The following is a 27,204-nucleotide window of genomic DNA, read 5'->3' as shown; positions in this document are numbered from 1 at the left end:
CTGCCATCGACTTGAGTGTTTTCAGGATCTCTTTCATCATGTCAGGTGTCTCCATTTCTACTCGATGGGCTTTGTAGGCTGGTCTACTTAGGAGCGATGCCGTTTCACGTGTCTGAGCATACGAGATCGATTCAGCAAATGTTGGCTTGGGATTTGCATACGTCTCGCGCTTGGTATACATGTCTCGCATTCCGTTGATGAACCTCTGGCTCTTTACCCTTTCAAGGTGTTCAACAGATGCATCTCCAATAGCAGTGAGCCAACCTCTCGATCTCTGAAGCGAATTCTTGTAGAGTCTCATTGACGTTTTGGCAGCGATTCTCCAGCTCCATCTGGTAAATCTGTCTCCTCTGCTCGCCACCATAACGTCTTTCCACTGCACCCATTAATGCATCGTAACTGTTCCTTTCACAATCAGGAATAGTCTGCAAGATTTCCGCTGCAGGTCCTTTTAATGCAACGAACAGTATAGCGGATCTATCCTCCATGCTCCAGTGATTTGCTGCAGCCGTTTTTTCGAACTGGAGCTTAAAGACCTGGAAGGGAATCGTGCCGTAAAAGGATGGGGTTTGGGATTGGGAGCGTTCGTCGAAGTAGCTGAACGATTCAACTGCAAACCCCGGAGACGATCTTCAAGCTCATCCACCTTAGCTTCGACTTTCTCCTGTTTTTCCTTAATAAGCGCTTCAATTTTATCTTGTCGTTCCTCGATTTTATCCTGTCTCTCTCTCAGTTCCGCGTTATTTTTGAATAAATTCTCTTGTAGCTGAGTAATCTTTTCATCTAGCTGCGATGATATGCGTGTTTCCTGCACTTACAGCTGGGATGAAATCTGTGAGGACATCTGTGACATGCGTGTATCCTGTGCTTGCACCTGTGACGACAGCTGTGATGACATCTGTGACATGGCAGCCAATAACGTGTTCATGTCCATAGCTGTTGATGAACTTGGAGACTTTTGCTGTTCTTCAACCTTCCCGGATGTCTGCTGCATATCCTTCGACGAACAAGCAGCCTCATCCTTCTCTTCGTGCTTTGCGGATGCATCGTTGGGTTTACCCTGGAAGTCGTATTTGTCCACGTCGATGCCTTCTGCTTCCATAGCCTCTCGCAGCCGTGATAGTAACTCCACTTTTCTTCCGGAGGTTGCTAAATTTCGCTTCGCCAACTCCTGTTTGAGTTCCTCAATCTTTAAGTCCTGAATTTTTGACATTTCAAAAGTTTATCCTTCGGGATTTATTTAACAATCCCACTTCTGATACCAATTGTTACGATTATCCTCGAAACCTTGAGGGATTTCCCAAATATACTCGGGTTCGTATCGCTGGATTGTTAAATAAATGCTCACGATGACCAAATTGTAGTACAATTAACTTCATTGTACAACAAACAATTTACAATACTCGCTAATGCAGTAAAAACACTCTACAATACTTGTTAAAGCAATAACAACGCTTAACTAAACTTGTTAACACAATTAAACTTATAGCTTGCTTATTCGCAACTCACTTCTCTGCCCACTTTACTTGTAGCTTGCTGTCTTGTAACTAACTCACTTCGCTGTGGCGGCCCCCTTACATACCTGCGCTCGTACTTATGGCAACTCTAGAACGTTCTGAAGTTTATCGCTCATTCTCTTTCTCTCGCTGCTCGCAGTGTTCATCCAACTTGACGTTTCTCTTTGTGGAACATTCTACGTCATTCCTCGAACATTCTGCCTATTTCTCGTTGTTCGCTAAATGTTGCCGCAGTATTCGCCACAATACATATATAGATAAGGGTATACATGTTTGCGGCCGCCGTTATACGAACGCCCCGGTGAAATATTCGGTTAAAAAATGTTGCTAAAATGTTTGGGGATACATATTTTCTAATTTTCGCAAATATACTAATTGTCATGAAACCTACCAAAATCAATACAATATTTTAAAAAAAATTAGGGAAAGACTCTATACAAAAAATTGGCCACTAATATATAAATATGGTCATCAATGTGTTTAGTCAAAGTTGTAAATTAGTTAAATTATTCATAATTTGCATAATAACAAAATCAAATTAACTTAGCATAAGACATTACAAACAACTAGGTCACCAATGGGTTAATGCATGATCAATAATGGGTTAAGACGTCAAAAATTTACTCTTAAAAAGTAGTTAAAGCGAGTCTAATGGAAAGAAAATAAATTCAGAATTTGAGCACCCGCTTATATGGGGCGGCCCCAGTGTGCGGCGTAATAATATTAATATGTATGTGTAAACTGTAAAGATACATACATTTGCATGTTTAATAGCATTTTCTTTTCTCAAAATAATGCTGCTTTTATTCTGCTCCACGCCAGGGTTGTCAAGTTTTCGTGTCCTTTTCTCAGCATTTTCTCAGAGTTGTTTGTTCTTTTCTCAACATGTTGCCCTCTTGCCCTACAAAAGTGTAACATTTTCTTCCACTGCCAAATCATAAGGGTGAGCGTTGCCCAGCAGATTTTTATTTGTCGCTTCCAGTTTTTATTCTTTATAAATAGAAATTTTGTTGTAATGGATGTAAATCGCTTAATTTTTTCAAGACCACTAAAAGAAATTGTGAATGATTTGATGGATTCTTCCTCGTCCTCAACTGAGAATGAAATTGAGACGTTAGTTCTTGGAAGAAATTCACAGCCTAGAGTAAAAAGATTTGTGGAAGATGTTGTTAACTATTTTTCTGAGGCAGAGGTAAATAAACTAGTTTTAAATAAAATGAAAATTTTCTTAACAAACTGAAATTACAGTTCAAGAAAAACTTTCGCATCCGAATATCTTGTCCCTAAATATTCTGCAAGCACATGGTTTACAACAAGGAAGACTGCAAACTTCAGCGGAATCTCATTTGCTCGCATTTTTGTGGTAGGCTTAATGCAACGTTTAGAGAGCAACTTCATTTGAAAATATTTAATTTATTTATATATTTATTTTTGTTTTTTTATTCAGGTTTACTGAAAATGAAACCACTTTCAGAGAAGTTGGAAATCTACTTGACATGTGTTTGTGAAGTATGTATAATACCTTCAACAAAGTTTTGAACTTTCTTGTCAGGGATATCGCGCCGGAAGCAATAAAGTTTCCCAATGAAACCCATGAAAAAGAAGTCATCGCGAAAGCATTTGAAAATGTAAATATTATTCGATAACCTCCTTATTGTCTCATTATTTAAATTTTGTGTAATTTGTAGATAGCTGGATTTCCGAATGTCTTGGGTTGCATAGATGGAATTTCATCACAAGAAGAAAGCCAAAAAATTAAATAGGGTCCACTTATACGAACAGACACGATTGCGTATCGATCACTCTGCAAGGCATATGCAATTGGAAGTTACGCAAGAGTTTTGAGATTGTCCTTCCTTGGAAAGGAATTATCGAGTGCATGGACTAGTACCATTTGTTAGGTGACTCAGCGTATCCCATAAGGGAGTACTTACTAACACCATACCGGGATTATGGAAATTTGACAGAAGCTGAAAAATTTTACAACATGAAATTTTGTCAAACCAGGGTGAAAATTGAAATTTCCTTTGGTAGCTGAAATCAAGACTCCGTCAACTAACGCGTTTAGATTTCCACAATGTTCAGTCGATGGCAAAGTTTGTTATAGCGTGCTGCGTTCTTGATAATCTTTGCATTGACAGAGCTTTCAGCATCATAGATATAGATGAGATCGAAAATATTTCCACGGAAAAGGGCGATAGGAGAGAACAACTACTTTCACAGTAAGGCCAGATTAAACGAAATGATGTTCAGAATCAGCTATACATTCAAAGACACGCACAAATAAATTAGCATCTTCACTTATTTACTTAAAATAGTTATAATTAGTTATAGCTGTGGTGTAGTGGTAAGCAGTGCGCGCTTCCACTCCGCAGTACCCGGGTTCAAACCCTGGTCTAAGCAACATCGCAAAAAATATAGAGAAAAGGTTTTTTCTTAACAGCGGTCGTCCCTCGGCAGGCAATGGCAAATCTCCGAGTGTATTTCTGCCGTGAACAACAGCTTCTCATAAAAAATTCAATCGCCGTTCGGAGTCGGCGTAAAACTGTAGGTCCCTCCGCTTTGTGTGACAATATCAAGGCGCACGCCACAAGTCGGAGGAGAAGCTCGGCCAAACACTAACATATGTGTAAGCGCCAATCTATTATTATTATTATTATTGGTTATAGTTCATATTTCTTTATTTATTTATTTATTTAAAATAATTATAGTTTTATACTGTATGTAAACTAGTAAAAAACAAGCAAAGAAATATAAGTTCGGGCGAAACCGAACTTTATATACCCGGCGTACGTTAAATATCGTTTTCTCAGAAGAGTATTTTCCCATTGTCAAACAGTTTCAATAATATGCTATGATATATGGAAATAATTGGTTCAAATTTGGTGGAAATCGGTAAGGCGGTTAACGATATATACTTCTGTAGTCATAAGTGGGTGGTGCCAAACCTATTTAACGAAAATCAATAATCTTGTGTCTTGTTAAAAGATTGTTGCAAGTTGGCATCTTTAGTTATTGAAAGATCGGAGTTTTCGTGTTTCTGAAATTTACCGTTATATGGTAAGTGACAGTAATTTTAGTCCGATTCCAAAATTTTTCAACATAATGCTTTTTTGCGCCAGGGTTGCTAAATGTGCCGAGTTGGGTAGAAATTGATAAAGGAGGTACCGATATACACATATGTAGGCGAAATCGGGCAAACACCACGCCCACCTCCCATATAACGGTATTTCGAAATATGCAAAAACTAAGATATGTATTTCCGCAAATACTGGATCCAAATTGTTGAAAGTTGGTATTTGAAGTAGAGTTTTGGCATAAAATAGGAAAGTTATAAAATGTTTGTAAAATGGGCGTGGGCCCCGCCCACTTATGATTAAATGCTGTATCTCTGTAGTATGTTGCCCTTTATCCCAAACTACCTTGGATAAAGGGCAACCTACTTACCAAATTTCGTTGACATATCTCAATTTTTGCTCGAGTTATCGTGTACACGGACAGACGGACAGATGTAGTTTTAGGTTTAACGTGGGTACCTTCCGCAATCTAATGCAGTCCAAGCTCCACGGAGCCCCTAAAGCTCAACGGATCAATTCAATGCGAAGATCAGCGCCCCGAAATGCAAGCATCTCGGTACCATTTGGCAGTGCGGAATGGACACACTAACCACCTTGGTAGGGTTCGAGGCCTATCTAAACCTCTGCCGTGCTATGGGTCCGGCGCCCGGTTGCAATTCAACTCCACATCGAGCCAACACGACTCTCCCCGCATTCGGGTTTAAACCACAGCCACCACGATACTCCCCGTAGGTCCAAACCGCGCAGATTGGAGCAAGCTCCAAGGGCAACTGCTCCCCGTGGTACCAGAATTAATTCTCCTGTCAGACCACGTGACCAAAGCCACTCCCAGTTGAGTTACCATACTACTCTGGACTGGTAGCCATCACCAACACCACCTATCTACTCGACTTCGCCTTCTAAAAACTTCACGTGCGAAATTCCTCAAGTTCGTTACCGTCAAATGTGTGGAGAGGGTACTACCGAAGTCGTACCGTCCATCCGTCCATTTTACCCCCATGCTGTCAAGATTCCTCAAGTCCGAGTATCTCGGGCATTCGCAAAGCACGTGCTCGACATCCTCAAGCTCCGCTCCACACTCACACCCCTCAGAGTCATGGAGGTTCCTCTTACGCAAATAAGCATTAAGAGGACCATGCCCCGTTAGTAGAAAATCCAAACTCAAGCNTCAAAATTCCTCAAGTCCGAGTATCTCGGGCATTCGCAAAGCACGTGCTCGACATTCTCAAGCTCCGCTCCACATTAACACCCCTCAGAGTCATGGAGGTTCCTCTTGTGCAAAAAAAGCATTAAGAGGACCATGCCCCGTTAGTAGAAAATCCAAACTCAAGCAATGCCCGAAGTCCGGATTCTCTCCCATAAACCCTACACTCGGAATGAAGCGGTATGTAACACGACCATTGGAACTACCATCCCAACGGTCCTGCCACATACCACGCACTCTGTCATCCAACAACAGTTTGCCCCTCTCCAAGTCACCGTCCGAAAGCCACCCAGTCAACGGCAACATGTTCATGCCTCTTCTCATCCTGAAGGTCACAGCTCTCGCTATAACCACCAGGTCAAGAGGAGGCACTCCCATCAATACCTGAAGCGCATCCGTAGAGACAGTGCGACACACCGGAAGACAACCCAGCAGCAATACCCTCTGACAGGATAGGACCTTCTGGCGACCTGCAAACTTCATAACTGTTTCGTACCAAATAGCGGACCCAAAAGTGGCACAAGCCACGAATAGGCCCCGATAGATGGCACGAACAGCACGCCGGCCGAGGCCCCAGTCACATCTCAGGATGCGACGTACCTTTCCCACAACGCCAACAAGGCGCTCCTTAAGACACACCAAGTGGGGAGCAAAACTCATGCGTTCCTCGATGGTCAGCCCCAAATACCTGGCTTGCGTCACATATCTAAGACTGACCCCGTTGACGCGAACCACCGGTGTACGTCCCAACGATAGCTTCCCCTTGATTAACATTGTTACGGTCTTGCCAACCGAAGTATCGACCCCCATACGTTGCCCCCACCTACCGACGATCTCAAGCAGCCGTTCTCCCTGCCTTTCAATGTCTGACCTGGAATTTCCTTCCGCCAAAACGAGAAGGTCATCAGCGTACGCACTAAAGCCGCAGACTGGCTCGAGTTGCCAAAGCAGGGAATCCATCATAAGGTTCCAAATAAATGGACCACTGATGGACCCTTGCGGACAGCCCCGAGCCACATCGACCTCAACAGTCCCCGCAACACCAACCATGGTGGCTCTGCGATCGGAGAAATAACTCCGCCAGNCGAAATAACTCCGTCAGAGAGCCATCTCTGCACACCCCAGCTGTTCCAAACGCTCAATGACTCTGTCCCAACGTAGGTAGTCAAAAGCCCCCTTAAAGTCAACAAATATGCCAAGGACATACTTGTTGACACTCCCCCGTAGTACACTCTGAACATTCAGCCAAGCATCCTCTACACTACGTCCTTTCCAGAAGCCATACTGTCTATCCGACATGCTACCCCGCGTTAACTCCTGAAGCCGCTCAACCATGATCCGTTCCAGCACTTTTCCAAGTACTGGAAGGAGGCTGATACCCCGATAAGATGCAGGATCACTCCTGATCTTATCAGGCGACTTCAGGAGGGGAACAACCCTGGCAATTTTCCACTCACGTGGAAAATAACCCTCCCAAATACATTTATCATAGATAGCCTCCAAATATTCTAGAATGAACTTCCACAAGCATTTGCACATCTCTCCGTTCAAACCGTCAGTACCCGGTGACTTTCTAGACCTAACCAGGCCAAACGCATAACCCAAATCCCCAGCATCTAGTGGGGGGACAGGTACCTCTTGTGCTTGAGGAACCTGCACCTCCGCCCTAGGAAAGAACGTTCCTAACAAAACCCCTGCACACTCTTCCCACGTTGACAACGTAGAGTCGCCAACGCGAAGAGAGGTGATTTCTGCCCTACGACGACCCCGGCAGATCTTGTAGACCTGCCCCCAAGGGTCATCCNACGATGATAACTTAGTGTCACCAACGCGAAGAGATCGTCCCCCCAAGGATTGTCCCTATTTTCCCCTACAAATCTCCGCCAGTCCTCCTCTTTCGTCCTGACTAACAGATCTTTGTATTCCCTCATCTCACTCCTATATTGACTCCTAAGCTGGGACAGATTATCCCCCCCGCTACGCCTACATCTTTGAAACAAACGTCTCGATCGACGGACAGCCTTCCTCTTGTCATTGAGCGCTCGCGACCACCACTTCACCCGCCTAAGATTAGGCGGCACCCATNTCCCGCTGCGCCTACATCTTTGAAACAAACGTCTCGATCGACGGACAGCCTTCCTCTTGTCATTGAGCGCTCGCGACCACCACTTCACCCGCCTAAGATTAGGCGGCACCCATTTACGCAGCGCGCGATCATTTACCTTCCAAACGATTTCGTTAAGACAAGCAATTTGCTCATCCGAGGTCATCTCCTCAAAATCGCTCAGAGGCACTTCCCGCATAGCCACTTCGGCTAGGAAACCGTATTGGTCCCAGTCAACCCCACTGGTACGCCACCTTCTCGCATGACATACAGAAACCCTGTCAGGAGGCGTATGGGGCAAGATCACAATCTCAATNAAAGGTCACAATCTCAATAAGATTGTGGTCACTTATACCCCATCCACCCCTAACTCTCCAGTCGAAACTGAAGTCCCTACTGCCTGCCGCATTCGTCAACGTGACATCTATGTCGCTAGCACCCATTGGACCGTCGAATGTAAACCACTCGCTCGGGACATTAATAATGTCCACCTCGTTTACTGCCACCCATTCTGCTAACGACTCCCCCCGCTGCCAGCTTCGATATCCCGACATATCACGGGATGTCTTGCTGAACCATGCGGTGGAGGAGGCGTTCGCGTCTAGACCGATGACAACAGGTCTGCTACTTGCCAGANTCAACGTAACATCTATGTCGCTAGCACGCATTGGACCGTCGAATGTAAACCACTCGCTCGGGACATTAAGAATGTCCACCTCGTTTACTGCCACCCATTCTGCTAACGACTCCCCCCGCTGCCAGCTTCGATATCCCGACATATCGCTGGATATCTTGCTGAACCATGCGGTTGAGGAGGCGTTCGCGTCTAAACCGATGACAACAGGTCTGCTACTTGCCAGAAGTAGGACCGTGTCAAGTTAGACGAGATAGGGTTCCAATGACTCACATTGCATTATCGCCTTCCTTCCCGCACCTCAAACAGACCTCCTTCTTCGCCTTACATTTAGCCACACGGTGATCGAAGCCCATGCACCGGAAGCAAGCGGGCGCAAACAAGTCCGGCCGTACTCGGAACGAAAACCACTTGATGTAGCAACGGCCTGCATCAAGGAGAGCGGACATTAACTCGTCCGTACCCTCCAAGACCACATTTGTTACTCCATCCGGAGTCTTCTTCCAAGGACGACTGATCATCCTTACGTCCTTCTCAAGGCATCCAGGGCTGAACTCCTGAAGGTTCAACCGGTACAACTCCCCCATGAATTCATCGGGGGTTATCTCGGTGTGAACCGACTCAACCACAACCCTGGTTCCTTACTTACTGATGCTGACATCGAGCCCCACCTCAGAGAAGCGAGTAGTCTTCGCAACCCTCTCCCGCTCCGCGACAGAAGGGGCACGAATAATCGCACCGCCTCCCTTTAGAGGCTGAATTTCATGCACCCTCACATCTAGGAGCCACCGATGCAGGCATCGAGGGCACAAGTGCCTCCGGTGTCGACTTCGGTGGGGCTCCCATCAGTGGAACCACAGCTGGCTGAGCAAAGACCCCATTTCTTCCCCGACTGAGGACATCAACCTTGCCGTTAAGATGGGCATTCTCGGCAATAGCCGTCATTAGGAGCTCCTCGTACTGCGAGGAAAACTCCAACAGCCTCTTCGCGGACAACAGGTCAATTACTTCTAACCCAAAAACGGCCTCGCTAAATTTAGCGGAGATCGCTTTTAACTTCCTCACCGATACCGAGGAACTAGCCCTCGTATCGGCCCCAACCACCTTACCTGGCTTTAATGCAGCCCCCTCAACGTCCGCATCAGCACGAGTGCTGGTACCAGTAACCGTGCTCGCCTGAACGTTCTTCTCCGATTCCGCGCTCGCGCTCGCGCCAACGCCCAAAGGCAACCCACTTGCACTCCCGCTTGCTCCACCTGACGCACCAAAAACGGGTACTACCCCCGGAATAACAATCGTTCTCGGACGACCACGACCACGACTTCCCGCATCAGACCCGGTACCCGAACCCGATTTTTTCTTCTCGACCGCATCTGTCCGACGAAGATGCCCGGTGGCGATTTCACCACCGCCTTTCCCGTAACAGCACTCTCTTCCCCCGACGTGGACGTTTCGCGAACCGATGACTCTTCAGCGCCCACACTAGCCACTTTGCGGTTCTTCCTCCGCGAAGGCATTCCGCCTTTCAGCCCCTCCAACGGGCAGCTGTACCGCACACTCACGCACACACGCACCCAAGCACCGACTATACTCTAACAAACGCCCTTAGAGTAAACTGAAAATGGAGCCCCGGTTTCGGTAGGACTCAAAGTAGAGCCCGCGCTATAACGCCGGCGACTCAACGAGCGGTCAAGGCGGTTAAAAACCGCTGGGTGCAGACCACACCCCAGGCAGCCCCTGGAAAGGTGACCCAAAAACAATCCCGCCGGTCAGAACAGTGTCCCCGTATCGGGATATGGATCGACCGATGTAGTACCTACACCAACACACTCGCGAGACAAAACAACCGCCAATATGCGCGTATAAACCCTCCTCAAGGTCTAGCCAAAAAGCCAGCAACTCACACAACAGGTTCCCCAGAGCAAGTCGCTCGAGAAAGTGGTACCCGGTACACGTACTACGCGGTACACAGCACAACACCACGCCAAAAAAGGCAACCTGGCCCAAAATTACCACCGTAGAAGGCAGAAACACCGAGCGGCAGTGCAGACCAACTGGTCCCCAACTTGTCCGAAGGTAAGTAGTTTCGGCCTAGTCCCAAACTGGTTCCCGGACTGAACCCCGACTGGATACCAACTGGTCCCCTGAAATAGTTACCAACTTGTCCCAAAGTGGTTACCAACTGGTCCACCTATACCCCAAGTGGTCCACAAGTCACTTCACTTTCCACTAGGACAATCACCACGTGATGATCGCCTTTTGGTACTTGCAAACAAGATACCGTAGTCACTATCTACTATCAACGCTTGAATTGCACTCGACTGTACTCTTGATACACAATGGTAATCAAGGTACCGTACACCGACGCCACTTTTAAGTAAACAAGCCCCGTTAACAGACGCCAACTGATAAACAAATACCACCACAAAGCGGACGACGAAAAACTTGTCAACTAGTTCCCGTTAGCCACGCGCACAACTTGGTAAACAAGTTACCGTACACCGACGCCACTTTTAAGTAAACAAGCCCCGTTAACAGACGCCAACTGATAAACAAATACCACCACAAAGCGGACGACGAAAAACTTGTCAACTAGTTCCCGTTAGCCACGCGCACAACTTGGTAAACAAGTTACCGTACACCGACGCCATGGTAAGCAACCAAACCAAACGATTGTACGAACACCGCACAAAAAGGACTGCGAAAAACTCAACTAGCTACAAGCGCGAACTGACAAACCACGACCTATCGCTTCGACAATCGAACTGCAACTGGACAGACGGACAGAGGGATGGACGGACAGACATGGCTTAATCGATTTATCTTTTCATTCTGAGCATTTGTTTTGCTGAAAAGCAAAACCAACGAACGCCGATGCGAACTCACGACAATGTAACAGAAGGAAAGAAGAGAAATATAAACACTTGTATTAGAATGAGTATATATGTAAGGTGGTTTATTGCAAGCTCATATACGAAGTTATATGCTTTATTCAAAACAAGGTGTACATAAGCAAAGTAGGACAAAGAGATGTATGTTCAAAATATATTTGATGGGGATATTTCTTGAGAGAGCGATCGCTGAATATATGCTGCTGTCGGTCTGGATGCTGTCGTCTTTAGACGGAGCCGGTGCACCAGCGCTTGGCAAACTTTTCTCGTTTGCGAGCAAGGTTCTATCAGATCCCGAGCTAAAAGCTCCCGAGGCCCGATGTGTAGGTACCAGAGCTGTGTAGGCTTGAAATTATTTTCAATTTTAAATCAACAATTTTTTTCTATTCAGTTTTCTTTACTTATTCTTCGCTTAAGATCGAGTTTTATAATTTTCTAATTTTCCATTCACTCTAAGCAGTTATGAATTCACACATGAACATATTCATCGCAAGATTGAAAAAACCAATGCCAAATCAAAAAAGGTTTAACACTGAATGAGTATTGAAAAGGCTGCAATCTTTTATGTGTGTGCATTCTTTAATTCAGTACCAATCATTAGTTCAAAGACACCCTGGTAAACAACCTTTTGATAAAAAGTTTGTTAGTAGAGGGGATTTTATATCATAAATTTGGGATTATGTTTGGTTGAGCTTCTCCTCCGACTTGTGGCGTGCGCCTTGTTGTTGTCACACAAAGCGGAGGGACCTACAGTTTTACGCCGACTCCGAACGGCGATTGTATTTTTATGAGAAGCTGTTTTTCTGGCACAAATACACTCGGAGGTTTTCCATTGCCTGCCGAGGGACGACTGCTGTTGAGAAAAAACTTTTTTCTATATTTTTTGGGATGTTGCTTTGACCAGGTCTTGAACCCAGGTGCTGATGAGTTAAAGCGCGCACTGCTTACCACCACACCACAGCGGCCGACCTATCCAAGACATATTATTGCTAAATTACGAAACAAAAAATCTTTAATTGGCGCTACTGAAATATTTGAAATTTTGGGTTTTGTCGTTATTGCAGAGGACCATCGATGTGTAAGCGCCTTTCTATTATTACTAGTAATCATCAATACAATTTTAAATTACATAAACCCAGTCACAGCACTTTTTTGTATTCGACGCTTCCAGAAATCACGTAATACATAAAATAAATAAAAGCCGTTTTGATTAATATTACATAAACTTTGGTTTGCTTATTTTTAACGACAAGGGGCAATATTTCTTCAAATAAAACATTAATTACACACACACAAATTTGCCTGCAATTTCGATCACAATTGAACACTGCGTTGCACTCTCGTTTCGAATTTTTGAAAGCGTTTTTTAAGCTATTTAGTGGTTTAACCCTTCTTGAGGGCACTTGATATTGTAAACAAAATATGCGCAATTCGATCCCTAACTACATTTTTTTGTAAAGAACGCCCATTTGCTTTAATTCTGTAAAATTACAATTATTTTTTTATTTTGTTTACATCTGTCATTTTTTACAAATGAAGAAAAGTCCAAGAGTTGCCAAATATAAATATTTTCATATCTATCTATTAAAATAATCATTTATTTAATTAATACTTTATTAAAACACAAATTTGAAGTGCAAATACANTTCTGTAAAATTACAATTATTTTTTTATTTTGTTTACATCTGTCATTTTTTACAAATGAAGAAAAGTCCAAGAGTTGCCAAATATAAATATTTTCATATCTATCTATTAAAATAATCATTTATTTAATTAATACTTTATTAAAACACAAATTTGAAGTGCAAATACATTTGTAAAACTGTTTATCACAAAATTTTATTAATTGCATAAAAGCATACTATAGTTTTCATGTATGTGCATACACATGTATACATGCACTTACGGCGACCGCTGTAGCAGAGTGATTACATGTGCGTACTTCCACTCCATAGGACCATGGTTAAATCCCTGGTCAGATCATAACCCAAAATAGCAGTCGTCCTTCGGCACGCAATGGCCAACCCTCGTATATACTTCTGCCTAGAAATCTCTTCTTATAAAATCATTTGTTGTTCGGAGTCAGCCTTAAATATGTTCATAGCTGTATCCATTTATGCCACAACAACAGAACTCATGCCTCAAGTTTGATCAGAAGCTCGGCCAAACACTTAGAAAAATATTTTAGCACCAAATATTTATTTGTTTACTTATTTTAAGGGAGATGGCAATCATCTTGTTTCACATTTTGAGTACAAAAATCGCAACCCTGATACAACAATTAGTATTAGTACTGAATGATAATGACAGATTGCATTCACATAAACGTACAATCATACATGATTGAGTTTTTTTTCCCCATTGATACTCTGTATGTGAATGGGTGTCAACCATTCCATAACACACTACATATTTTGTGTTTACAATTTGTAACCAATCTCAAGAGTGGTTGTTACATTTTTTAAATAAAACAATCACATTTTTGAAACGAATAAAATGAGAATGCACACTCAATTGATTCAATCATTACACAGCTCTGGTAGGTACACAGCAACGGTGGGTAGAACGGTGACTGTTCCCGAAAGCTGCGTTAAAAGTAGGGGAAGTTGGCCTCGGGGAGAAAGACTGTGGTTTGCATGCAACAGGGTGTGATGCTTTTTCTCTCAATATTTTGGTACGTCCCTTTGCTCAGACAGTTCTTGGCAGTGTGGGAGTGGGCTAAACACCGCGAGCAATACCGATGGAGAAGCACAAGGCGCAACCGGCCATCATAGTTGCCATCTAAGAATCGATTGCAATACCGGAGATGATGCGACCGGTGGCAAACTCTGCATTTGGACCTGTCTTCCCTGGCTGCGCGCTGGGCGAAGGCATCTTTCGGTTGCGGTGGAGGCGAGGCGCGTGGCGATGATGGTGTCGATCGGTCTACGGGAACGAGTTCCATGGTCTTGATTCTAAAGCGGGCAAAAAAATGAAGGTATTGACATGAGGGGTTAGTTTGGTAAGACCACTAACTTCACGATAGGGCGCGTTTCAATCCCTTTTGTGTGCGAATGTCTGCAACACGAATTCTTTTATCGGAGCCTTTATAAATCTTTGTGACCCTGCCCAAGCGCCACTCGTTAGGAGGGAGACTTTCATGGCGAACTACAACTAGGTCATCGACGGCGATGTCTTTTTGAGCGGATTTACACTTGTAGCGTTTATGTAGTTCTTTGAGATATTCCTCTTTCCATCGAAGAGAGTTTTGTTGGCTAAGGGCCTTTATTTTTTGCCACCGATTAATTATCGAGACTGGGTTTGCGTCTATGGAGAGTTCGGGGGGGAGAAAGTATGGCACCAACCGTGCTGCGTCGATGGAATTGGGCGATATTGGCCTTAAATTTAGACAGGATTCAATGCGACAAAGTAGGGTCTGAAACTCTTCGAAGGCGAATTTTTGAGAAGCGGCGGTACGTCGAAAATGAAATTTGATGCTTTTAACTCCAGCTTCCCATAGTCCTCCCATGTGAGGAGCGCCGGCAGGGATAAAGTTCGAGGACACCTCCTGATGACTGTACATATTGCACAAAGACTCCCGCGATGTGGTTAGGAATTTCTTGAATTCCGTTTTCAAGCTAGCAGCCGCACCTACAAAATTAGTCCCATTGACCGAAAAGATTTGCTGAGGACTGCTTCGTCTGGATATGAATCGCGAGAATCCGCCAAGAAAGGTCTCTGTGGACAGATCGCTTGTACCTTTCAGTTGAATTGCCCTTGTGGAAAAACATATGCAAACATAACCTTTGGTGATTTTACATGCTCTACCAGTGAAACTCTTAATATCAAATGGGCCGGCAAAATCGACTCCAGTATTTTGAAAAGGCCTGGAAAGGGTCGTTCGCTCTTCAGGAAGGGCAGCCATGATTTGGGATTGATTCCGCTTTTTANCTCGCCTTTTATGAATGACGCAAGTTCTGCAGTTATGAATGACAGTCTTTATGATATTATTTGCCTTTGGAATTCAATACTGTTGCCGAAGCAGCCGCAGCATCAATTGGTTTCCTCCATGAAGAGAAATGTTATGGATCAAGTGAACTAACAACCTTGAGAACGAACAACTATAAGGTAGAAGGATGGGATTTTTTTTTTCATTATAAGATAAAATAAGCGAATTTGCGAGTCGACCATTGACTCTCAATATACCTTGACAGTCTAAGAAGGGATTCAAGGTTTAAATTTTGCTTTTGGGCGAAATTGGAGGTTTTGAAGTCAAACACCTCTGTTCTTCCGAAAATGCTTCATCTGTGCAAGAATTACAAGCCGATTACGAATTTTCGATATTCCCTCTCTCGAAATCTCTAGCGATGGAGACGAGTCGCCGGTTAGTCCTGTTGTAAAACCGGAAGACGTAATCTAAAACACGCAGTGCGCGCGGAAAAGACGAAAATCTTTCTAAGGCATCCTCATGGTTTGACACAAGCGAAGCATGCGCCCTTATTTTCCTTACTTCGATCGTGACATCGTCCAATTCGTCATCCATTGATGGCCATTGCCCTGCATCTTTATCTAACCAGGAAGGGCCGTACCACCACAACTCAGTTGCGCATAAGTCCTGAGAGTATGATCCTCTGCTGCCGACGCGTCGCAAAAGGCATGGACTTCGAATGGTGATTCAATGGTGAAATTCACCAAACGCGGAATTTTTATGGCATCGATATACCTATAACTTTCTACAAAAGCTTTCCATTTAAAAAGTGTTTGAGAACTTATATGCTGATCCCAGAGAGTACCATCTGACCAAATTTGTTGTATCACTATTTTAGCTACCACAGCCACCGGAGCTAGCCAACCAGCTGCGTCAAAAAGTTTCGCTATCGTTGACAACACTTCTCGTTTAGTGTAGCTATCCTTTGAAGGGAGGGTCTGAAGGCTAAAGAAAAAATGGTTTAATCTCCCATTCCATCTAATTCATAGTGCTCTTGTTGTGCTTGTCTCATCTAAAGCTAAAAATTCCATTTCCGCAAAGAAAATTCTGCACTGTCAAGTGTTTCTATCAGCTGGTCTCGTGCCTGTAAAGCTGTGGATACATTGTGAAACCCCGGTAAAACGTCATCTACATACATAGAATTTCGTAAAATCTGGGCCGCTAGTGGATGTGAATCTTGAGAATCCTGAGCTAACTGCCGAAGAGTCCTAACTGCCAAGTATGGCGCACAATTAAATCCAAACGTTACCGTCCTTAACTGAAAATCTTGTATGCTACTATGTGGATCCAATCTAAAAAGAATCCTTTGACAGGACCTATGATACGGGTTGACTAAAATTTGCCGGTACATTTGTTGGATGTCACTGTTAAACACGTATTTGTACATCCGCCATCGTATAAGTAGCAAAGTCAAATCAGTTTGAAGGGTTGGGCCTACATGTAAAATGTCGTTAAGACAAACTCCATTCGAAGAATTGCTTGACGCGTGGAAAATTACCCTTAACTTCGTTGAAGTAGTTTCCGGTTTCAAGACTGCATGATGAGGAAGGTATAAATGACTAGGAGAATGTTCAAAACTTGGAGCCCCTACTTTCTCCATGTGCCCTAGATCCAAATATTCTTGAACAACCTTGTCATACTCTTCCTTTAAAGAAGGATTTTTCGTTAACCTTGCTTCGTTACGAATAAATTCCCGAAATGCAATGGCATAACGTCCGTTGGATAAAAGTTTTTAAAAGGTAGCGCAACCACGTATCTCCTTTCCGAATTTCTAGTAGTTGTTTTCAAGTACAGCTCTTCACAAAACGTATCCTCGCCTGATCTAAGGTACTTTTTTGGGACTTCCTCTAACTGCCAGAACTTGCGTAGTTGACTATCTAACGAAATGTCCTCTCCCATTGAGACTTTTGTGGCAAAGCAAGAGACGTGTGCAGTGGAAGATGCCCCGTCTAACATAACCTTGGGGTACAAATCTCCTCCGATCAAAACGTCGATATGACCGCTTTCCAAAAACTTCGAATCTGCTAAAGGTACTTTAGCTAAGTGTTCTAGAATGGATTCATCTATTGAGGTCGAAGGTAAGTTACCAGTGATTTGTGGTAATACAAACGTATTAGCTTCTATTAATAAATTTGGATCACGGGGTGAACCTAAAACAAACGAACAAATTTTCGATGCGTTGTTAGAAACCTTTTGTTTCAATCCCGAAATAACCGTATTTGTCTTGGAACACGGTAGTTTTAAAAGTTTTCAAAGTCGTTCAGAAATAAACGAGGCTTCTGAAGCTGAATCAATTAAAGCGCGAGCTATATAAGTTGAGCCCAAGTGGCAGATGGGAACCGTGGCTGTTCCAAGAAGAGCTGAGGATAAACCTGACGATTTTAAACTTTCCTCAGCTGTCACTCAACAATCACTAGAAGAAGCGGACTGTATATTTGTATCGAATGCCTGTGAAGCAGTTCCACTTGCAGTTTCTTTTGGGGGTTGAGTGTTAGAAGACACTCTGTAAAGTAGAGTATGTGTCTACTTTGCACTTAGTGCACGAGAATTGACTTTTACAGTCTTTTATCGAATGGCCTTTCGAAAGACAGTTTAGACAGCAGTTGTGTTTTTTAATTGCAGTGGACCTATCATTAATCGACAGTGAGAAGAATTTTGTACATAAACGCAAAGAATGTTGTTGTTTCGGACACATTATGCAGTAAGACGGAGAAATATTTGTCGCCAGAGACACTTTTTTTTGACCCGCCGGGTTAAGTGGATATGAGAATGCTTTTTGCTGTTGGTTGGTTGAATAAGATGAAGCTGACTATTTCACATCCACTATCGATTCCAAAGTTCTGAAGCGCTGAGTGAGGAATGCATCCATCTGACTCCATTCCGGTATAGCAGCTTTATCTAGTAGTGTTTGTTCCCACAATGAAAGTGTTGTTTCAGGGAGTCGGTTTGAACACAGGGGGATTAAGATTGGATCCCAATTCCCAACGTTGACGTTATACGTTGCTAACGCTGATAGACATCCGATTATGCCTCGCTGGAGCTCCTTTAATGCGGGTGCACTTTCGGTCCGAATGACCGGAAGTGAAAAATGCAGCTTCAATTGTTTGTTGACCAAAACCCGTTTATTTGCGTACGCTGCCTTCAAGTTTGACCATGCGATGTCGAATCCATCACTTTGCTAACGATGTCTCTTGCTTCGCCGCTTGTTTTATGTCGTAGGTGGAAGAGTTTTTCGATGTTACTCAGATCCGCATTATTAATCTAAATCGCGGTGAAGAGATCAAGAGAAAGATGGCCACGACACATAATCACCATGGAATATTTCTGTGTCACATGGCGGTAGGTTCAAATTATTGGTGCGCTTGGGTACTTGGGCAGGGGGCACCTAGAAAGCAGTAGCAGCCGTCATGCTGTACTTCTGAATGCCTTCGCTAATGCGCGACAAACACAAAGATAATCTTTAAAAGTTGAATTTTGTTTGGCCTTTACGGCTTCTACCTCATCTTCATCTTTCAGAGTTGGTAAGCATTTGTCGCATGCATCTTTAGTTTTAGACCGAATGTCTGTCAACTTTGTTTTCAAAATCTCTAAAGAAATTTTCGAATGTCCGTTCAAAGTTGCCCCATCAAATCCCGCTTTGAATTAGACAATCTGATCTGATCACCTAGTGAAATAACTTAAGGTCGACATGCTTGTGAACGAACGAAAGTCGATTTATGTACAAATAACGAAAGAGCTAAAATATTTAAAAACACGAAAGGAATGATAAGCGCCACCAATTAATCGAAAAACAGCAAATACTGATTGACTTTACGCTAACGATGTAAATATAGAAAGTTCATACAGGGTAAATGCAAAAATTTCCTACTGGGTCACTTGTTCTAATATGTATATGCACTTGTACGTTTTTTTTTACGAGGAGGAATCATCGAAAACCTATACCCGTCAGTGTGGGACTTTAACCCCAACTAAACCTCCTACTGTCTAAGTACCGAACACCCCGCCCGGTACCACAGTCAAGTATTTCTTCGGGTGGCGGTTGAGCACTAGGCTCGTACGTTCGTTCCAGTCGGTTGTACTCAGTCCTGGGCTACATGTAGTAGGCTTTGCCACGTCTTGTTTAAAGATAAATACCCTTTTTTTAACTTTTTATTTATTTATCTCTTAGATACAACTTATTCTTCCCTGTTATAGGCAGTACGAAACAAATACCTTAAAACGACGGCATACCTTATGACTGCTTTTTGACGCTGAGCATTGAGCAGGCTTGCATAAAAGTCGAGTTTCAGGCTCGTATACGTATGTATGCTGCCTTTGCCGTTGGAACGGTCTAGGTTCTAATCCGCACCAACGCCCCGTGTGCACGAAATTCGAAACTGCATTTTATTTGCGGCTAGAACGCCCTAGGCTCCAGTCCGCGCCTATTTTCGATCGCGCAAATTTTAGAGATTGCCACCTGGGCCGCTGGAACGCCCTAGGTTCCAGTCCGCGCTTACGCTTTAATTGGTAAGTTTCATGTTCAAGGGACGGGCTGAAAACACAAGTATTTTAGCTGTCTTACTCGAGCGGCTGGAACGGCCTAGGTTCCAGTCCGCGCTTACGCTTTAATTGGTAAGTTTCATGTTCAAGGGACGGGCTGAAAACACAAGTATTTTAGCTGTCTTACTCGAGCGGCTGGAACGGCCTAGGTTCCAGTCCGCGCTTACGCTTTAATTGGTAAGTTTCATGTTCAAGGGACGGGCTGAAAACACAAGTATTTTAGCTGTCTTACTCGAGCGGCTGGAACGGCCTAGGTTCCAGTCCGCGCCTACGCTTTGGTTGGTGGACATATTTTGGTTCCAGTCCGCGGCTATGCTAAGAGTTGGCTTAATTACGGGTGATACGCCGCTGTCTCTCTAGGTCCCTCAGTTCCTTCAAAATTTAAGTTAGTGTGTTGCTGGTTGATGCCCATTCACTGGCTCCTTTCACCATATAGTCGACTATTGACTGTGGCATAAACACCCCTCCAACAGCTAATTTCAGTTGGTTCATTGCCGATGGAATCGAGGGCACTCAAAGAATACGTGGTGGACATCTTCTTCCATGCCACTTCGACAGAAGTCGCAGTACGGGTGTGCTCATGTTTGAATTTAAACAGGTATGCCTTCAAACAGCCATGACCTCTAAAGAGCAGACTGAGATAAAAATATGTAAACGATTAAAAAATCTCATCGAGAAGCAATAACTATTTCCATTTGTTCATACAAATTTTTTATTAAAATTAAAAATTTTTTACAAAATAATGATTTTTTTTAATTTAAACAATCAGGCTAAAGCGTGTCTAATTAACTATTATCATGCAAAAAATCAGCAAGCTACATGCTATAAATCAGTAGATAATAAATAATTACTGAATTCATCAAAAAAAAGTTAATAACAATAACTCTTGTAAAAATTCGAATTTTGCTAAATTGTTTAAATTATATTTTTTGTTTATGGTTGTAAACCGAATAAAGTGATTTGTTTGAACAAATCTTGACAATCCAATGTTGGGTGTCCCACTTGACTGTTCACATCTCAGTATGTATATGCAAGTGAACTAGATCCCCACCAGTCCAAAATCGGCTAAAAGTGGTACTTTTAAAAACTTATTTTTTTAGTTTTTTTGACCAGAAATCTATATCTAAAGTGACGAATTCAGAACTGGTTCGGAACTATAGAAAAAGAGATGCAGAACGAACTAGATCTTAATTGTCGAATTTAGAACTAGTTCGGGACTATCGAAAAAGGGATGCAGCAGGGGGCTTGTTTACTTTACATAGATATGTGTTCGGCGGCTTTTTCGTTCAAATACGCTTCTATTCTGCATTTCGCAGATGCTNAATTTCCCTTACAGGGTACGCACCCCAAGCATGCAGAGCGCCGCTCTGAGAACGGTGACAACACACGCATACATACATAGTACATGTTGCTGTGGTGTTGATGGATATTCAACATTTGAAAGCGAGTTTATATGTCTGGGTGTAGCTGAGTGCGCAAAGATGCTTGCCACAATTTGTTCCAGATCCAGAGAGAGATGGTCAGGGTTCGAATTCCACTGCAGGCAACAAGCAAATTAAATATTTTTTTTATAGTTTTTGTCTTGATTATTCACTTCACGGATGCTTTTTCAGAACGAACGCAGTCATTTTAATATGCCCGTAATTGGATTGAATATTTACCAATATACAGTACTTTCGTTTACGTTTATAGTAAGATCAATAACGTTTCTATTTAATTTTAATATTTTTTCCCTCAGTGTATCGTGGGAGTTCGACGGCTCAGGAGGATCAAACGCCGGTGCGAACTCACGACAGTGTAACACAAGGAAAAAAGAGAAATATAAACACTTTTATTAGAATGAGTATTAATGTAGGGTGGTTTATTGCAAGCGCATATACGAAGTTATATGCTATATTCAAAACAAGATGTACATAAGCAAAGTAGGACAAAGGGACGTATGTTCAAAATATATCTAATGGAGATATTACCTTAAATAGCGATCGCTGAATCTATGCTGCTGTTGGTCTGGCTGCTGTCATCAAACAAGCCCCAGTTCAAGCCGAATATGGCATTAAATAATCTTCAACTTCGAAAGAAACCCACCGGTGGTTTTCCCGCAGCGGTGTAGCTTTGCAGCGAACAGCGGTGCAGAAAACTTACCAGTGGTTCCCAACTATTGAAGGCTTTTGGCTTCAACAGCATTTATGTATACATTTGTCTATATCTATCTCGATTCGTTTTGGCTGTTACAAACAACCGTAATGGGAACAATGTTATAATACCCTTGTGCACAAGTGCACAAGGTTATAAAAATCATAAATACTTCTTAAAAATAAGGTACTTCAAGTCTTTTCATTATAAAGACACAAATTAATATATGTTCTACATACAGGCACTTTCATTTCAATCACTCTTGACCGTTTTGCAACAAATTCGTAAGAGTTGCTGAATATTGCCGAGCGACTCCATTTTCTCCGTATGTCGCACAGTGTTTCGACTATATGGAGGCAGGTGGAAATAATAGTACACCTGCTCCGATTTCACTGAAACTTGACATGTGCTTTAGTTTTACTTAGAATAGAATAAAGATGGAATAATTGCCACGCCCTCCACTCTTGTGGGCGGGAACACTAAATGTCAGCCGATTTCGATGAAATTTAGTTTGTAGCCTTTATTTTATTAGAAAAACTCAAATATAAAAGATGGGGAAGATTGGATCACAATAACGTCCAAAACTCACATCATTAATTGTGATGGAATTTTGGTTAATTTTTGTTTTCTGCTTTCCACTCTCAGAAAACAAAGGTTATACTATAAAATGACTTAGGTGTAAATATCCGCTTTTTTTCTAATGTTTGGTGAGATTTTGTCATTGTTCGAAAAATTCTTTCCACGAAATTATGCAAAAAGAAGCTGAAAATCAAAAATTAAGAAAATCATAAATTACATATATTTGCAAAGTCGCGCGCAAAGATCAAATTATATATTCGAAAACTACATAAAATTCTCTAAAACATTCGTCTAATTTCAAGACCTGACGGACCGGTACTCACACTTTTTTTTAATGTTCTTTAGCATCTACATTTCAAAGTAAATTTATTTGGTAAGCAAATAGGAAAGTACCAAATAAATGATAAATACCTTCACCTGAATATTCCACGACATTTCAATAATAGATTACAGTTGAAAAAGAAACACTTTCTTTAGTGGGTTAATCGCCAAAAGCAACTAAACTTATTACAAAGTCGGTATCGCGCCCATTTCGTTATTTTTTTGGAAATGTATCGTTCGTGAAGAAGGGGGGTGAGTAATTAATGTAAAATTTGGTATTTATGACTTTTACTTATCCGTCTCTAAGTCCAACCGTTTTTTTTATCAACTGTCACCATGAATTTTTTCTACCGGCCTCCATATAGTCGAAACACTGTGTGTCGTCTTTCTCGAGCCTCTTCCTTTCTTTTCGCTAATTCGAGGAGCGTCTCTCGGACCAAATTCTTTTTTTCCACCTCCTTCGCTTTTGGACTGCTTGGCTGCTCATTTGTACTTCCGGCTCTATAGAGTCATCCATCGCACTAATATTTTCCAGCTCTTGTACAACTCTACCCTTTGCACTGTTTTGCTGTACTGCCCACTATTTCTGTTGAGATTTTGTCCCACATTTCATTCTTATTCCGAAGAGCCTTCATTGGTCCAATCTCCGGAAAATAGCTGGCGTATCTGTCGAGGAGAAGCCGGGTCTCACTGTCTGACCACACTGCAACAAAAAACATATTGAATGCTTGTTTTTCCACTTGGGCTACTTATGTATATTTATACCCGAGCGCACTTGTGCACAAGGCTATTATAACTTTGTTCACATAACGGTTGTTTGTAACAGGCAAAACGAATCGAGATAGATATAGACAAATGTATACATAAATGATCAGAATGAAAAGAGAAATCGATTAAGCGGTGACTNACTTGGTACGTGTACTTCCTTCGGGCGTAAGAGGGATGGTATTGAAAATGGGCAAGATCGGACAGTAACCACGCCTACCTCCCATATAACGGTAATTTTCAGAAATACGAAAACTGCGATATTTTAGTAACTACTGAAGATTATTCACTCAAAATTGATATTTACAATAATTTTTAGACAAAAAAGAAGAATATTATTAGCTTTTGAAAAATGGGTTTAGCCGCGCCCACTTGTGGTTACATGTGTATATCTTGGCAACCGCTGCACAGTGTAAGATTTAACCCATCTAGCTGCTTTTAATTATGTAATTCGAAAACTAGTGAAGATAGATTAATGAAAATTAGCACAAGGTACGTTATAAGATAGGTGAAGCTTTTTACAAAAAATTCGTCATTTAGAGTTACTGTCAGGGCACCCTATTATATAACTGAAATTTTTAAAAAGGCAAAAACTGAAGTATTTAATTAACTACAAAGCCTAAAATTTACAAAATTTACATTTAGAATTTCCCTATAACAAGGAACTATAAACTGACAGAAATGGACTTAAAAATAATTTTTTTTTTTTAAATAAATGCGTGGAAAATATCGATAACAAAGTCAAGTTGTGTCAAAAAAATTCCGTTATAAATTCAATATTTCCTGCTCTGTTTACAAAAATGTGATACCATTGGAAAGGTAATAAATCAGGCTTTCTCTATTAAAAGCGAAAATACAAGAATTTGTCTCGGTCGAGATAAAATGCAAATGAATTACTTGAAGAAAATGAAATTCCTAGTAGGCCTGAAAAAAGAAAATTTCATCAAAACCTGCACTTTCCAGCAGCTAAAATTGTGTTTTTTAAAGTTTAAGAGGAGTGGCAAATAAACTGAGATACAAACTTTACAAATTTAAGTTAACATCGTTTTCCTTTAACATGAAATACTCAGTCCTAGTTTACTAAAATCCCAAAAATGTATATTCATCAAAAAGAACATATCCAAAAAAATAAGACTAAAAGGGTATTTTAGCAATTGTTGCATAAATCAGATCACACCGAAAAATTAAACATTGAGATTCAGTTTCAAAATACAACTTTATATATTATTGCGTTTGGTAATTTTCCACATCAAAACCCGTCCCGCCCTATACTTTGATTTAAATTTTTTAGTTGTTATTATTTCGTCTTTATCAGGCATTTCTAAAAAAATTGTTGACTTGGCACATCCCATATAACGGTAATTTAGAGAGATACGAAATCTTCGATATTAAAGCTAATTTATTCAAAATTGCTGCTCGCAACAATTCTTTACCAAGAAATACGTTTATGATAAAATTTTGGAAAATGGGCGTGGCAGCGCCCACTTATGATCACATATATGTATCTCGGTAACCGTTCTACCAATTTGTACCAAACTCGGTATGGTTATTGTGCTTGCCACATAAAAACAAAATGTTGAAAATTATTGAAATCGCACTAAAATTACGGCTTTTCATATAACGGTAAATTTTAGAAATGCTTGAAAATTCAATATTTCGAAATTTAAGGACGCTAATTTACTCAAAATTGATACACCCCGGCTTACCATGAGCGGTAGCTTTCGGAAAGGTGAAAAACATATATTTAATATTTGCTTGTTTTGTACTTACTTTGTATACGTTTGAAGCTCGGGTTTCAATTATTTGATGCTCCATTTTAATGTTGCGATAATATACTATATTTGTTCGTCGCTCTTAATCAAATAAATTTCAGTAGCAAATTTTCCACCATTTCACAAGGCGTAATTCATAATGTTGCATTTTTTTCGAGAAAAGAAAACAACATAAGTCTGTATAGTAAAATGAATTGTTATACGCAGTTAATTTGTTTTTATTTTACTAGCTCTGATTTGGTTTTACTAAATGTTATGTTATCCCAATTTTTTATAAACTTGAAATTGAAAAAAATAATTAAAACTCAAACACGTTTTTGGCAGGGTTTGGTTGGTTTTGGTAGGAAAAAACATTTGTCCGTGCCAACACTGACTGCGATATTAATTTAATTCCGCTAGACTGGCCATTTCGGCCACTGTGCGATGTTTGCTTGTTTTCAAATTTAAAGTTTGTACTTACAATATGTACCTTATTCTTAAACCATTTTGTTTGCATCATACATATACATGTACGGAATCAGCAGAGAAATGTATATTTATTTAAATTTCTTGTCGTTTAGATAATGCTTGTGAAGCACCAAATGGAATAAAAGGAAAATGCGTATCCATAAGAGAATGCAACACTTTATTACCGTTAATCAAAGATAACCTATCGGCAAGTGAAAGAAATTTTTTAACCAGAAGTATGTGCGGAAAAGGATTTGCTCAGGTAAGTCCGCTAACTAAACATTTTACATACAAACTGAAAACCAAGTCTGTAATAAAAATGCTTTTTCCCAGGGCCCGGTGTTCTCAAAGGGTCCTATGCTCAGACTCCATAGAATATTTCATAAGATGTTTTACATAAAAATTATAGATTTTCATGATGAAAGGATGTAATATACTACTAAAAAATTGTATACACATAAAACAAATGCAATATTATTTAATGTCGAGCAATTTATTAGTTCAGTTGAACTCTTGGAAATCAACCTGTTTTCTTTACGCTTTCTTTTCTAGGGGCACTAAACTGTCAGAAGTGGTTATGAATTAAAAAAAAAAATATATAGTAGAAGATTCAAATAGGGCACGACCTTCATCCATCTGTTTAATGGATGAAATCTATTTTGTATGAATCTCCTTCTCTAAATCATGAAGATTCTCTTAATCCTGAGACACCTTTAAATGAATGAAAATTAAAAATGCAAAACATGAAACTAACGCCCCTATTGCGAGTGTCGACTGGCAGTAGAATAGAAATTTGTCGATTGAGTCGATCATCTTTTATTTTGCTATTGTGTAACTTGATCGATAAAAATTTGTACTATTGTGAATGGTTGCCAAAATTGTAAACAGCTGTTTGTTTGTTTACATTTGTTTCTTTAGTGTTTCATTTACATCATTTTTAAAACAATTGCTTTTATTATAAAATATAAAAAATGGATACTGTTGAGATATGGTTTAGTGATGAGGAAGATGATGTGGAAGGTAAAAGATTAGTAGTTGGCTAAAGCAAGGAGGAAATTGCGAGATTCGTCGAATCCCTTGGAGTTGGAAGATGAAGTGTATGTACATACATATGTAAATTTTATGAATAGCATTTGCGTTCCAGATGCTTCACGATTTGCAGGAAAAGCTGTTTTCGCCATTAATTAACCTTATGGAAGGTGGCCCCGTGGAACAGCTTCCTGTAAAAACCAGCAAATCGTGAAGGATCTGGAA

General features: G+C 41.4%; 1 protein-coding gene across 3 annotated transcripts in view; it reads left to right on the top strand.

Annotated features, from left to right (window-relative positions):
- The window catches only part of LOC108358413 (uncharacterized), a 247,418-nt gene that overhangs the window by 144,837 nt on the left and 75,377 nt on the right, over nucleotides 1-27,204 (top strand). For 2 of the 3 annotated variants that reach the window (XM_017609738.1, XM_017609739.1), the window contains exon 4: nucleotides 26,064-26,212. In XM_017609738.1, coding sequence (XP_017465227.1) covers nucleotides 26,064-26,212 — 149 coding nt within the window. Of the gene's footprint in view, nucleotides 1-26,063; nucleotides 26,213-26,283; nucleotides 26,423-27,204 lie in introns of those variants that run through there. The other variant, XR_001846769.1, reaches the window with a different exon arrangement.

This window comes from Rhagoletis zephyria, unplaced genomic scaffold (assembly GCF_001687245.7).
Source record: "Rhagoletis zephyria isolate East Lansing unplaced genomic scaffold, Rhagoletis_zephyria_1.1 Rzeph_scaffold_00250, whole genome shotgun sequence".
Taxonomy (NCBI): Eukaryota; Metazoa; Arthropoda; class Insecta; order Diptera; family Tephritidae; genus Rhagoletis; species Rhagoletis zephyria.
This window is presented reverse-complemented; position numbering and strand designations above follow the sequence as displayed.